Source organism: Protopterus annectens, chromosome 16.part0 (assembly GCF_019279795.1).
Source record: "Protopterus annectens isolate FY-2018-M chromosome 16.part0, PAN1.0, whole genome shotgun sequence".
Classification (NCBI taxonomy): domain Eukaryota; kingdom Metazoa; phylum Chordata; order Ceratodontiformes; family Protopteridae; genus Protopterus; species Protopterus annectens.
In genome coordinates, this window is record NC_056750.1 from 654,909,191 (window position 1) to 654,924,256 (window position 15,066).

The 15,066-nt window shown below is 42.4% G+C and overlaps 1 protein-coding gene across 1 annotated transcript in view; it reads left to right on the forward strand.

Moving 5' to 3' along the window:
- ARID4B (AT-rich interaction domain 4B) overlaps window positions 1-15,066 on the forward strand; it is a 2,517,944-nt gene that overhangs the window by 803,694 nt on the left and 1,699,184 nt on the right. Inside the window, exon 6 of the mRNA XM_044058160.1 lies at window positions 14,953-15,029. Coding sequence (XP_043914095.1) covers window positions 14,953-15,029 — 77 coding nt within the window. The remainder of the gene's footprint in view (window positions 1-14,952; window positions 15,030-15,066) is intronic.

Sequence of the window (15,066 nt, forward strand, 5' to 3'; positions counted from 1 at the left end):
GACCGCAATTGTATATTTTTCAAAGGATAATATTTTAAACAACACAAAGGTGTAGCTGTGGGGGCCTCTTGTGCCCCCATTTATGCTAATTTAATTCTACTAGAGTGGGAACATAAGGTGTTTGAGTGAGTTTTTTCAATATATGAATTTGTATGTGAGGTTCCTGGATGATATCTTTATTTTATGGAAGGGCCCGAGAATAAGATTCAGGAATTGGTTAAGTATTTGAATGGTAGTACTGATTTTTTGTGATTCACATACAAGTACAAAGACAGTGCTATTAATTATCTTGATACCCATATTCAAAAGATGAATAACAGTTTTAAATCCATGGTGTTTAGGAAACCCACTTTCAGTAACTCATATTTGCAGTACACCAGTAGTCACCCTCCACATCAAAAAAGTAGTATTATTAAAGGGTAACTCATTCGGGTAGCCAGAATTACATCCAATGAGGAAGATGTGGATGAGGAATTACACAAAGTAGCCAATTTATTAAGGAGAGGAGATATCCCATTAAAGTTATTTCAGACTATGTGAAATATGTAAGGAATGAGTGGGGAAAGAAATATAAGCCCCTGTTAGGTAACCCAGGTTGTATTACTGAAGGCATATACAGTGAGGGGGAAGAAAACAAAGAATTTGAAAGAGCTATGGTGGTCCCTTATAGTGGTAAGGCCAACAAGGTAAAAAAAAAAATAGTCGAAAATAATTGGGCCATCTTAAGGAACAAATCGAAGGTGTGGTCGGTAGTGGGATCCAGACCTACTTTTGTGTATAAGACAGGAAAAAATCTGAAAAAATGTTTTGAAGAAGTACCAAAAAATAAGGGAAGGTATGGTACTACAAGATCTGGTACTTGCTCTCAATGTAAGTATATATGCACAGAGGAGAATGTTATGATAACCAGCACTTTAAAAACACGGGTGAGATTCGACCGGGGTAATTGTCAGACTACAGGAGTGGTGTATTTGGCTTTGTGTAAATCCTGTCCCAGTTTTTATGTAGGTAAGACTGAGAGGCGGTTAAGAGAAAGGATATATGAACATACATATCAAATATCCACCAGTAATATGAACAATGCATTATATAAGCATTCTGTTGTATGCCCTAGTTTTTCTGAATTTGAGTTTGCCATACTCGAAAGAGTGTTGCAAAACCCTAGAGGAGGTGACTTTAGAAGTCATATTGAGGAAAGAGAGGCAAGGTGGCAAATTAAGTTACAGACAAGTCAAGACCCATGGTTTAATGATAAGATTTCCATCAAGCCCTTGTTGCATAAGAAAGCAGCCTTAATGAGATAGTCTACTTTTTAATATTTATAAGAGTTGCACGTTTTTTTCACATACAGTGTATTTTATTATAAATTATTAAATCCATTATGCATATTATATGTTTTTTAAAAAAAGTTTTATTAAAGAATGTGGAGCTTTTTTTAGCTTAGTTTTTAAATGTGACACATTGTATTTAAAATAAGGAATTGGGTTCCTTTATGAAGTTAATTGAGTGATGTCAGCAAGTATATTAGTATTTAAGGTGAAATGTTAGATGTGTTAGATTCTGATTAAATCCCTACTCAAAGGGAAGAAAGTGCTCAATCTGAACGTGTGGAACTTGTTTTACAATAAACTGGAAGATTTGTGTGTATCTGGCTGCAGCAGTGTATTTTCTTGTTTTATACTTCCATTTTTGGAAAAAGACGATTGGATGTGCTCCATAGATATTCAAGATGCGTACTACCACATAAAGGTGGAAAGGTGCTCAAGAAGATATCTTCGCTTCTGGGTAAGGAGCCAGTCATTACCAGTTTTGTGTACTGCCCTTCAGACTCTCTGCAGCCCCCAGAGTGTTCATAAAGTGCATGGCAGTAGTCACAGCTCATCTTCAGCTTTAAGGATTCCAGGTGTTTCCCTACCTAGATGACTGGCTCATTGTTGCCCCAACAAGACGTCTACTGGATCAGGCCTTGACTTACACCCTAAACACTGCACAGCAGCTCGGAGTATCGATAAACTGGAAGAAATCAAACCTTACTCCGAGTCACTCATTAGAGTGATTCTGGACACATTGATGTGTACAGCCTCTCTACCAGATCACAGAATTCAGAGGATCAAAGAACAGGTTCAGGCAATACTTTCACAAAATTTAGCCTCAGGTCGATACATTCTTCAAATGCTGGGGTCGATGGCAGCCTCCATCACCATAGTCCCTCTAGCCAGGCTACACATGAGCTTTTCTTCAGTGGCTGCTTCTTACTCAGTGGTACCCATCCCAGCACTCCTTATCTTTTCCGATTCGAATAACCAAGATTTGCAAACAGGACTTGCTCTGGTGGATGTCAAACAACCCTCACCAGTGGTCTCACCACTTCAACACTCATCAGTCCAAAGCCACAGTGACCACGGACGCCTCCCTGGTAGGTTGTGGGGGGGGGGGGACTGTTTCAGGGAAAGACAGTCCAAGGCACTTGGTCACAGCCGGAGGCCCATCTGCATATCAGTGTCCAAGAACTGAGGGCGATGTTAACTAGCGTTGCAAGCATTCCAATTGATCCTTCCGTCAGGGACTATTGCAATTCAGTCAGACAACATGGCAGTAGTCTGGTACATCGACAAACAAGGGGCAACCAGACCATACCCACTCTGTCGAGAGGCCATGAGAATATGGCAATGGGCGATAGCCTCCAACCATTTTCTGATAGCAACGCACATTCCCGGGAGCTCCAACATGATAGCGTACAAGTTGAGCAGATGCATTCTACAGTCTCACAAGTGGTATCTCAATCCTGTAGTGGCAGCGAAGGTTTTGACCGCTGGGGCCAGCCTTACTGCAACCTGTTTGCATCCCCGTCCAGTCACAAGTGCAGCAACTACTTTGCCCTGATCCCTCTTCGGGGACAGTCATCGAGAGATGCTCTAGTCCACGATTGGCCCTCAGGTCTGCTATATGCCTCTCTTCCGATACCCCTCATTCCCCTGTTCCTCAAGAAAGCACGTCGGTTGAAGAGCAAAGTGATCCTGATTGCTCCATATTGGCTAGAAACAAACTGGAAGCCGACCACCACAATAAATGGATGAAAATATTTAATATAAAAAGACAAGCGCTTTCATGTGTACCAAGACACGCTTCTTCAGATCCTTACAACTAACAGCTTTGAATTCAAATATATATATAGGCATTTCTAAAGCATTCAATCAATTTAAGTAATCCAATTAAAATCATTCAATTAAAGAAACAATGCAAATGGTGAGTACTGCTGCTTGTATCTGAATGATGAAATTAAACAGTTGAATTAAAAGTTGTTAAAACATCAACAACAAATTATGAAGCAATATATCCTACAAAACTCTTATGTGTTCATCTCTTATAAGTATAAATATAAATTACAAATTCTAAAGACTATGCATCAAAATATCCTGTAAATGTGTAATGTATGTATAAAAATGTTGATATTAAATGGATGCTTAAATAGCAAAATCTGTAAAACAATAATATGGTGTTACTACACTTATTCAAACTTAACATATTAAATAAACCATCAGTTGTTATGAAGGCATGGCATATATGTAAATGTAGATGTATATAAAAATATGTAAATATATAAAAATGTAAAAATATGTGAATATAAATATATAAATACAAATATAAACAAATAAATATGTATATATAAATACAAATGTGAATAAATATAAATCCATGTGTGTGACTCACTTGGTATTAGGCAACAGAATCAGATGAGCACTGTATTGGCCTAGACAAGTTTGGTTTCCCTTCCTGTGGCCTCATCAGCTAGATCGACCATGGATTCTCAGTCCAACTCCAGAGGTGATCTCTCACCCACAGAATCTGGTTCATCCAATCCTATCTAGCCTGAAACTGGCAGCTTGGTTTATCCACTTCCAATGATTGCCAGGCAGCATGACCTATCTTCCCCTGTGCGTGACATCCTTATTGCCTCTCATAGATCATCCACCAGACTACTTTACCACAGCAAATGGAAGAGGTTTTCTCTCTGGCTACAAGATAAACAAATGGACCCTTTTACAGCCCTTGTTTCTATTGTGCTAGAATATCTTTCAGACCTTTTTAAATCGGGGGTAGCAGCTCCACAGTTCGTGTTCATTTGGCTGAGATTTCTGATTTTCATAATGGCTTCCAAGGCTCTTCCTTAATGTCACACAGACTTTGTAAGACCTTTCTGAAGGGCATAACCCAACTAAAGCCTCCATTTAGAGAACCTGTTCAACCTTGGGACCTGGCCTTAGTCCTTCAAGGGTTGACAGCCTCTCTTTTTGAGCCTGCGTCTACCTGTCATCTAAAGTATCTGTCATGGAAAACATTGTACTTAGATGCCATTATTTCTGCCAGATGTATTTCTGAATTACAGGCCTTTTCTACCAAACTCCCCTACCTCATCTTTCACAAGGACAGAGTTTCATTAAGGACCCATCCGACCTTCTTGCCCAAGGTCGTTTCAGTTATCTATCAATCAGACTATTGATTTGCCAGTGTTCTTCCCTAATCATTCTAACAGAGGGGAATATTGCCTGCATACCTTGGATGTACATAGTCAAATTCGTTTTTACCTAGACAGGACTAAATTTAATAGAAAATCTGACCAGCTGTGTTTGGCCTTTTCTGAATTCAGATTAGGTTGTCCAGTTTCTAAAGTTACTTTAGCCACTTGTTTGAGAAATTGTATTACTTTCATTTATGGCAAGAATGGTATCCCTTTACCTGGCAGAGTAAAGGCCCACTCTACAAGATCAGTGTCAACTTCTGCAGCCTTCCATGCTAGAACATCTTTGAATGACATTTGTGCAGCCGCAACCTGGGCTAGGCCTCATACCGTCATTGCTCATTACAAGTTGTACTTGGCCTCCAGAGGCAGAGTTTCCTTTGGTTCTGTGGTGCTCCAGAATGGCCTCCCATAGGGCCACCCTGGGAACAAGATAGCTGGGGACTCTGTCCCAAGAGTAAGGAATAAATGAAGATTAACAACATCAGATAAAGAAGTTATGTCTTACCATAACGTTCCATCTGAGTTGTTTCAGCTTTGTTTGTTCATTACAGCCCACCTGCCTTCCCCCTCTGAAGGTTTCTGGGTGAATCTCATTTGTTCTTCTTTCCAGTTGTTCATGTCTGACCAGAGGTAGCCTCTGCTTCATTTTTCCAACTTGCAAACTAGATCTGAGGTAACAGGGAGAAGGCCATGATGGGTAAATTCTTAGCTCGAGAGGTTTGTGGCTGACGTGAGCTTGAAAAAAAAGGCCGTCTCGGTTCCGAGATTGGAACCGAATCCCAAGAGTAATGAATAAATGAAGATGAAACAACTCGGATGGAACGTGATGGTAAGACATAACTTCTTTTTTTGTACAGAATGATACCACATGCATCTGGTCATTTGACTTCTAGTTAGTATGCAACCCCCACTGCCAGAAGCTGTCAGTATTTAGCACCTGTGTGTTACATACACTCAGGCAGAGCATTGCTCAGATGTGGTGCAGCTGCTGGAAGTCGTAAAACAATAAAGTAAAAGTTAAAGTAAGCACTCTACCTCCCTTCTACAGCCCAGCACTTGCTCAAATACCTCTGTAAGCACTAACAAATTATAGCACTGCACCCCCTTTTACTACCCAGAAGTACAAGGCTCCTTATTCGTCCATTCCAGACAATCAACAAATCAGTTTTTAACTATCCAGGCATGTCTAAAATGCAGTTTCAGGTATACTCTCCAGTCCAGCTGGTGAATCTGGGAATCTTGAGGCAATGTTACAGTTGCCTTATGTATACAGACAACCCTCTCCTCCTTCCAACAAACTCAAATGTATGTGAGAGATGCAACTATATGCCAAACTGGAGGCCGAGCTCTCTCAAACCAAGACTGGTACAGTCAGTCAGGAGGAGAAGGAAACCACTCGCACCACACAACCAGTCTCACATAGACCAATCGCATCAGCAAACATGACATAAACTCACAAAAACATACTCAGAGGCTCTAAATAAAAATCTGCCAAAGCAGCCGAGACCTCCAAAGCAGACATCCAAGCAACCACTACCCCACAACAACTATCACGCATCACATACTTCACAAAGTCAGTGTGCCACACAGAAGCAGCCCTTAAGGCTAAATAATGCACCTAATACGCTAGTAATAGGAGACTCTATTGTCAGGCACACTGATGACCCGCTCACCGGACTGAACAAGGAGAAGGTCACTGTAAGCTGCCTGTCGGGTGCCAGGATCCGCCACATAACACAAGCACTCAGGTCACTCCACAGCAGGTACAAATATGACTCTGTCATTGTCCATGTTGGTGTGAATGACCTGAGACGTACCTCCCTGGACTACTTGAAAAGAGACATAGAGGAGCTCTCTGATCATGTAGCCCAGGCCGGTATGACCCTGACCTTGAGTAGCATTTTGCCCTCACCAAGAATGATGCCACAGTATAAAGACAAAATGATCAGTTTTAACAATTGGCTAAACTATTGGTGTCATTCAAAGGGGATCCAGTGTCTGTCAGCCTGGAATAACATGCTCGACAAGCCACGTTGCTTTGCCAGGGACGGCTTGCACCTGTCACCCCTAGGTTTTCGAATACTGGCTAAGGCTCTTGCCACCCCCATAGTTCCTTTTTTAGGCAAGGCTCAAAAGACAAAACCACCTCCATAGACAGTACCAGAAACAAAAAACTAAGGGTAATGCTACTCAACGCCAGAAGTCTAAACCTCAAGATGCACGCACTTGAGGCACTCCTCAGTATGGAGAAAATCGATATCTGTGCAGTAACAGAAACCTGGTTCAAGGCTCCAAAGAGCACCCCAGCACTACCAGGATTCAACTCATACCGTACTTTTCGGCCCCAGAACTCGGAACAAAATACTAAAGGCGGGGGAGTGTCCATCTTCATCAAGGATACCCACATTTCCAGGTTAGTGGCACTGCATGAGGCATTGGAGACCCTCCAGGTGCAGCTAACAGTGGGCAAAATTGCTTTTCAGTTTGTAACCTGCTACAGATCACCCACCTTGTCTCAGGACCCCCCATACGGCATTCTTGAGAACATTGGAGAAAGTGAATGTCTCACCAAACACCATGATTTTGGGGAACTTCAACTACCCAAACATTGACTGGGAAAACTACTCGAGTCCCAACTCCTTTGCCCAACGGTTCCTGGAGTTTATAAACTCAAACGCCATGGAACAACTGGTCACCACTCCCACAAGAGGGGACAACATATTGGACCTGGTCATCACCAACATGAGGGATCATTGTTCCACACCAGAGGTAAACCCCTTGTTGGTAAGATCAGACCACAAACTAATCACAATGGACATCCACATCCTGACCCCACCCCCGGCCAAGGAAACCACTGTGAAAAATCTCTCAAAAGCAAACTTCACATTCCTCAAGACCGAGGTGGAAAGTTTCAAAGCCCCCGGGCAAATGGAAAATGCTATCCAAACCACAGAATCCTTTACAAATGCACTCTATGAGCACCTACAGGAATGCGTGGATTGTGTCATCCCAAGTAAAACCAAGACTCACTCGTCCAAACACAGGAGACCAGTCTGGTGGACCCCGGCCATAAATAAGCTATACAACAGAAGGAGGAAACTATTACATGATAAGGCAAAATCCCAAAAAGGGAAGGCATCCCTGATCAGTATTAGCAAGAAACTTTGCTCAATCATAAAATCATCGAAGGCTAACTTCAAAAGAAAAATCGGCAAAGACTCTAAAGACAATCACAAGGCATTCTTTAGCTACATCAAGAACCTGGGTGGCAACTCTCAGATGTGCTCTGAGCTGGTGCAAAATGGCACAAAATACACTGAACCCACTGACATTGCCGACATCCTGGCGGACAGGTTCAGTGCAAACTTTACCCCCCCCTTCCCCCCCAAAAGGGCCTGTTGTCTATCCCAGAAGAATGCAGTCCCCCAGTCATCACAGACACACAGGTGAAAGCAGCCCTTTCCAAAGTAAAAAACACAGCATCAGTGGGACCGGATGGTATCCCGGGCTGCGTCTTACACGAGCTCCAAAAAGAACTAAACTCTCACATAAACTCACTGTTCCAACTCAGCCTTACCGCAGGTTATGTACCCAAAGAGTGGCATACAGCAACAGTAATCCCACTCCACAAAGGTGGCACCACAATGGATCCCAGGAACTATCGTCCCATAAGTCTGACTAGCCTGGTCTGCAAGGCTGTGGAGCACATCATCATGCATCTCATAAACAAAGACATTGGGAACCTCCAGACACTGGACCCTACTAATTCGGCTTTGTTAAAGGCATATCTTGCCTCCTAAACCTAGTTGATTTTTTGAAATAGCTACCAAAGACATTGATGAGGTAAAGGTAGTCCACACAGCCTACCTGTGCCTCGCAAAGGTCTTCAACACAATACCCCACTCTGGCATCATAAATAAGCTTACCAGCTTAAATATCAACCCATATATCACAGGATGGGTTGCAAACTGGCTCAGGGATAGAACTCACATGGTCAGAGTTGCGGGTGCCATGTCCGACTCTAAACCGGTTACAAGTGGCATCCCACAGGGCTCAGTCCTGGGACCCCTCTTGTTTGGTATATACTTTTCTGAGGTACAGGCAAGCATGGAAGGACTGTGGCTGACCAGGTTCACAGATGACTGCAAGCTGGGAGCCATAATCGACTCTCCAGCCGACACAAGCATCCTCCAGAAGGGTCTTACAGAGACGGATACCTGGTGTCAAAACCATGGCCTTAAGCTAAATGCCAAAAAGTGCATAGTCATCCCTTTTGGGAAAAACAAAGTGCCCACAAACTACCACATAGGAAGTAATCCACTAAGTACGGAAGAAGTAATTAGAGATCTAGGGACCCAAGTAGATAGTAACCTCTCCTTTGACAATCACATTGCCAAAGTGGTTAGAAAAACCTTCTATATAGCTCACCTAATCACAAAAGGATTCATATCTAGATCAAGAGAGGTCATTGTGCCCCTCTACTCATCGCTCATCAGGCCCTTAATTGAGTACAACGCCCCATTTGAGATGTATCTTACCCGACACCTGCAACAGCTGGAGAGACCTCAAAAGTACCTCACCAAGAGGATCGTGGGCCTCAAACAGATGGCCTATGCTACTCGACTAAAGAAACTCCAGCTCTACTCAATTGCTTACCGCCTACTCAGAGGCGATCTCTGCCTGACATACAAGGCCATGTCTAACCCGGAATTGATGGACATGCTCCACCTCAAGAAAGCCAAATCCATTAGAGCTACACGCTCCATGGATTTAAACCTCAGCACACCAGTAAATAGGACATGCTGGAGGGATAGATTCATATACCAAAGGCTTCCCTCGCTTTGGAATAGAATCCCGTTTCATGTTAGGCAGAGCCCCTCGCTGACCCTCTTCAAGAGAAATCTTGATGAGTGGATGGGAAATCGTAAATTTACTCCTGGGATCACTTCTATGGCCCTGCTGGACAGAGGCTCGGGAATCTAGTCTAAAAGGGTGGCGAAAGCTAACACATTCTGGCTAGGCTTATAATGCCCTAGGGCAGATAGCCTAGTACCTACCTATGAACCTATGAATAAAACCATACCACTCCTACAAGAGCTACAACCTATTCTCTAGTACAGGCATTGCATGTGTGGTTCCATTCAAAACTGTGGGATAACATCTTTATGGCTTAACCCATAAAGTAATTTAATTTCAAGAATATTTTTTTCAAAGTCAGGTGGATTAACTTCTTCTCTCCCAGTATATGCTGTTACAATGTATACATTTATTTCCACTACAGTAATACAGGTACATTTATTTTCCTTCCAGCAGGACTTATTGTTGCATTTTAGCATAAGCAAACCTCACAAATACATTTTCACCACAAACATCTGTACAAATCAGTTTGATATACAAATTACATGCAATTGTTTATAAAATTCCAGCTAGCTGTGCTGGCATATGTTACACATCCACTGCCCTACTTCCCTTGGCATGGTTGGCAGTACCGCCTAACATCACGTCTCCCCCCTTTGAAGACTCAAGCTAGTTTTTCAAATGACCCTTGAGAAATGTTGCTTGAGAGGAATGAGCTTATCAAGGAATACATTACCCCATACCCTGTCTTGAGGTTCTATCTGCCTTGGCATTGCTGACTCCAGTACAGTGCTGCACTGTCATATCATATGCCTGCAACACTAGACTCCACCTTAACAGTTTGGCATTTTGCTGGCTGGCTCGCTGTAGCCGTAGACCCCCCCCCCCCCAAGACTCTTCCTGTCTCCTACTGCAGATGCTTAGCACTAGGGCCTTCCTGTCATGGTAAGGTTTCATCATGTTAACATGGTACATTTTGGGCCTCTGCCTCCTGCTTAATAGTTCTACCACATAGTTAACATTACTGACCTTACTTACTATTTTGAAGGGTCCCCTCCAAGCTGCCTGCAGCTTATTGTGTCTGACAAGAACCACCACCTGCTACCCCACAGCATACTCTCTAGCTTGAGCATTCCTGTCATGCCAGACCTTTTTCTGGTGTTGGGCTCCTGCCAGGTTCTCTTAGGCCAAGTCTGTGAGCTCCCTTAGCCTTGTCCTGAGGTTGGGAACATATGCCACAACAGACTCCTTGAGGGATTCACACTCGCCCTCCCACTCATCACCAATCAAATCTAAAGGTCCCCGCACCCTATGCCCATACAGCAACTCAAAGTGTGAAAATACTGTGGATTTTTGGAGTACCTCTCTGTAAGCAAACATCAGATGCGCCAAATATTGGTCCTACTCTCTCTTAAACTGGTCTGCAAATGCCCGTAGCATGGTCTGTAGTGTAGAGTTTAACCTCTACACAAGACCATAAGTCTGGGGATGGTAGGGCTGGTCTTTACGTGATTCACCCCACAATGCTTCCACAGACAAGCCACAGGTTTGACATGCAATTGGCAACTGTGTCAGTCAGTATTTCTGTTGAGAAACCTACCCTGCTGAAAATCTCTAGCAAAGCATTTGACACCTTCTCTGCCTCGATGGAGGACAGAGTTACTGCCTCAGGGTATCTAGTAGCATAATCTACTACCACCAGGATATGCTTCTTCCCTGTGAAGCTTGGAGTACTCGGAGGCCCCACAATAACCTTAGCTACATAGCTACCATCTGAAATGGCTCCTCAATCACAGGCAAAGGCATCAGAGGAGCTTTGACCATGTGTCCTGCCTTGCCTACTTTTTGACACTGCTCACACGTCCTGTGCCTGTTACACCCCTTGCAATCCCAGGCCAATAAAAGTTCTGCATAATATGTCTCTTGATAAGCTTTATGCCCATATGACCTACAAAAGGAATGTACTGGGCTATGGCTAGAAATGCCAGATGGTTGGTAGGCTGTAGGCTCTACCAACTGCTGTATTACCTCACCCTCTAACCTTCCTCAGGGGTCCACTCTCTATACAGTAACCCTTTGTTCCAGTATACAGACTCCCCTTTTCCTTGAGAATTAGATGCCTCCATAACTACCTCCCTCAAAGCTCTTAGTGTAGGGTCTGAGCACAGAGCTTGTCTCAGCTCTACTTTTCTGACTCTTCCCAGCTCCACTTCCACAGGAAGTCTGATATCCTCTGACAGTGGTGCCCTCACTGTCAGCGTGGGTTCTACCACTCACCTCTGCCCTTGCAATCACTTTGTCCAAGAGAATATTAGTACCTACCAGCAGCTGTGGCTTCCCTTCAGGCTCACTGTTACAGGGTAGTTCCCTCCCTGAAATAGCCACACCACCACCCCTGGCTTCAGGTGTGGTGTCTGTCTGGATCTCCTGCAGGCTACCAAACCCACATACCTGTCTCCAAGCCTGACTTTGTGTAACTGCATGCACACAAGGTACTGCATTATCAAAATCATTTCCTATCAAGTCATCTGCAGGGATATCATCAAACACACCTACTTGCTTGCTTCTGTTTCCACCTTCCCATTCAAGGTGAACCCTGGACAAAGGCATTTGGAATGGGGTCTCTCTTAAAGCTCTTAATGGAGTGGACTGCCCAAGCAAATACCACTCTTCTTTAATCACGGCAGGCTTCACAATGGTTATGTCAGAGCCTGTGTCTGTCTTAGCATTGGCTTATTTTCCATCTACTAAGGTAGGATACAGTCTCTTGTGATAGTTTGGTAACCCTGTTTTCTCCTGACAACTTACCATTGGCGTACTGTTATTCCCACTTGCTGGCTGCCCCACCTTTTGTTCCTCACCTCCGTGGACATCTGTATGCTACATGGCCCCACTGATTACATTTAAAACATTTAAATGTTGATCCAGTTGGCCTTCAGTTCAAGTCTGTTTAACTCCAGATGGATGTTTAAGTCCTCTGAGGAAAAGGTGAACTGTCCTGTTTCGGAGGGCTGCAAATTCCCATCACAAGACTGTTTATCCTCCTGATTGCTTGTCTGAGCTGCAATTAAGGATTAAATAATTTCCTCTTTATTTAGGTTGGCATATACCAGTCCTTTGGCTTCGCACACCTTGGTCAACTGGTTCTTTGTCAGTGATCCATAATCCTCTGCTGAAATTTTTGCCTGCTCTCCCTGACTAAAGCAAACTAACAAAAACTTTTGTGATATGGAACAGTGAATGTTCACTGTGTGGCTACTTGATAGAATGCACGCCTTTAGTGACAACTACTTATAGGCTACAGAAGTTCAATACCCCACCATTGTTCACTAATATATGATGTTCCCACTCTGGGCCAGTAATCAAGGAGGCAGAATCTTCACCACTGACACTGGAGATGGATGGTCACTTGGAATACAAATGGGATACACTCAGTATTTCCAGATGCAGACCTCTTTGCATCAAGCACAATTTCCCTTAAAAACACACAGGGAACCCATTCATTCCGGGGTCTGGATCTCTGTCTGTCTCCTCCAGGTCCCCAGTAAGACTCCCACTGGTACAACTGTAGGTTAGATCCTCAGCCAAGTATCCAAGCCAAGTCCTCCAGCACACTCTCTCTCTCTCAAACCAATGCTTTGTGTCCCTACTCCAAGTAGCCAAGAGAGATACTCTTTGAGATTTAATTTTCACACACACACCTGAGAAAGGTTGGCACAGATTTACTAGCTATGCCACCTTCTGCCAAAGTATAAGGTAGTTTCATTGCCACCAGTCAGTTACTATAATGATCTTAAATGAGTATGTAATTATACTGAGTGAAATTAATATTAAAATTTGTACAGCACTGGGTATCCCTTTCCTGTGCAGTGTTGACCAAACAGTGAGGCTTACAGGAGTGGGCAGAGTTATCGCTAAATAAATATGTCCAAGTACTCTCAAAACTTAAATATTTTCTAAAAAGAACCAGCCACAATGAAAAGTTTAAATATATTTGATAGTAAATAATAAAAGAACATGAAAATAATAAATATCGGTTTACAGTAAATACCAGAGTCTCAGTCACAGGAAATAAACAGTATTTTGCTGGGTTCAGTATCTGTTCCTGATTGACTAAAATAATTACTGTTCCTGCTTACTAAGTAGAGTAAGGCAAGATGGGTGAGTGGTCCTTCTTGTCAGATCCGAAACAGAATACAGAATGCTGGTGAGACTTCGGTCTCCACTAATATTTATACATTATTTTTGTAAAGAATGACATCACATACATCTGATCGTCTGACTTTTGGTTCCTGTGCAACCCCCACTGCCAGAAGCTGTCAGAATTTAGCACCTACGTGTTACCATACACACAGCAGATAAAACATTGATCAGATGTGGTGCAGCTGCTGGAAGGCATAAAACGATAAAACCATTCCACTCTTCCTACAGGAGGTACAATCTATTGTCTAGTACAGACATTATGTCTTTGACTCCATTCAAAACTGCGGGATAACTTCTTTTTGGCTTAACCCGTAAAGTAATTTAATTTGAAGAATAATTTTTTTTTCAAAGTCCAGGTGGCTTAACCTCTTCTCTCCCAGTATATGCTGTTACAATGTATACATTTAATTTCATTACAATAATACATGTACATTTCTTTTCCTTCTAGCAGGGTCTACTGTTGATACATTTTAGCACAAGCAAACTTCGCAGATACATTTTCAGCAAAAGCATCTTTACAAATCAGTTTGATATGTAAATGACATATAATTCTTTACAAAATTCCAACTAGCTGTGCTGGCATATGTTACAAATTCACTGTCCTACTTCTCCAGGCATGGCTGACAGTACATCCTACAATCACACAAGGCATTTGGTATGTAGTGATATTTCACTGCTTGTTTTTTATTTGCTGTCTTGTGGATGTGCCATTCATCAGTGGCTCCATAAGGACTTTCAGAGCTTCAGCCATTTCTGCAAATTTTGTCAATGCCTGACAGCACTTTATCTGGCGTTATCCCCCACACACATGGTAAAAGATAGTTAGGAAATGTGGTTTTGAGCTAGCCAAGCTTTTCAGCTCTATGTGCATGATTCTTGAGCTACATGGTGGAAAGCATACTTAATACTTAAACCATAATTAGTTGCTGCACTTGTTAGGTATAAATGGTAATTGTGTATGATATCTGCAATATAAACTGGATTACAGGCCACAAATAGACCGTGATAGGGATGTGGAGCTCTGTAAATTTGGATCAAGTATGAATTAGTTTAATATGCTGGTTGTTTTGCTGCAGTTGGGAAGGTTATTGTGCTATATCATAAGGTAGAGGATTGGGGGGGGGATGCAAGTTGGAATTTTGTCTAGTGATACTTAGTTTGGAATAGTAGCAGCCTGTATCTGATCATTTTTGGTAGGTAAGACTATAAGTGCATATTGATTCAGCCAGCTTAGAAATTCAGTACAGTTGAAAAGAAGTGCAAAAATATATAATCTAAAATTATTTTGATTTTGCTTTATAAAGGTAACTTAAGCTAAAAAATACTGTCTTATTTCTAATTTTAAAAATTGTCTTTCTAAATTCCTACAGTACCTCTGTTCCAAGAAAGGATGTTGCTCTAATAAACAACCAGATGGTACCAAAAACTGATAAAGACACTATGCAAGGTAATACGTTTTTTTCATTTGTTTCAGTATGCAAGGT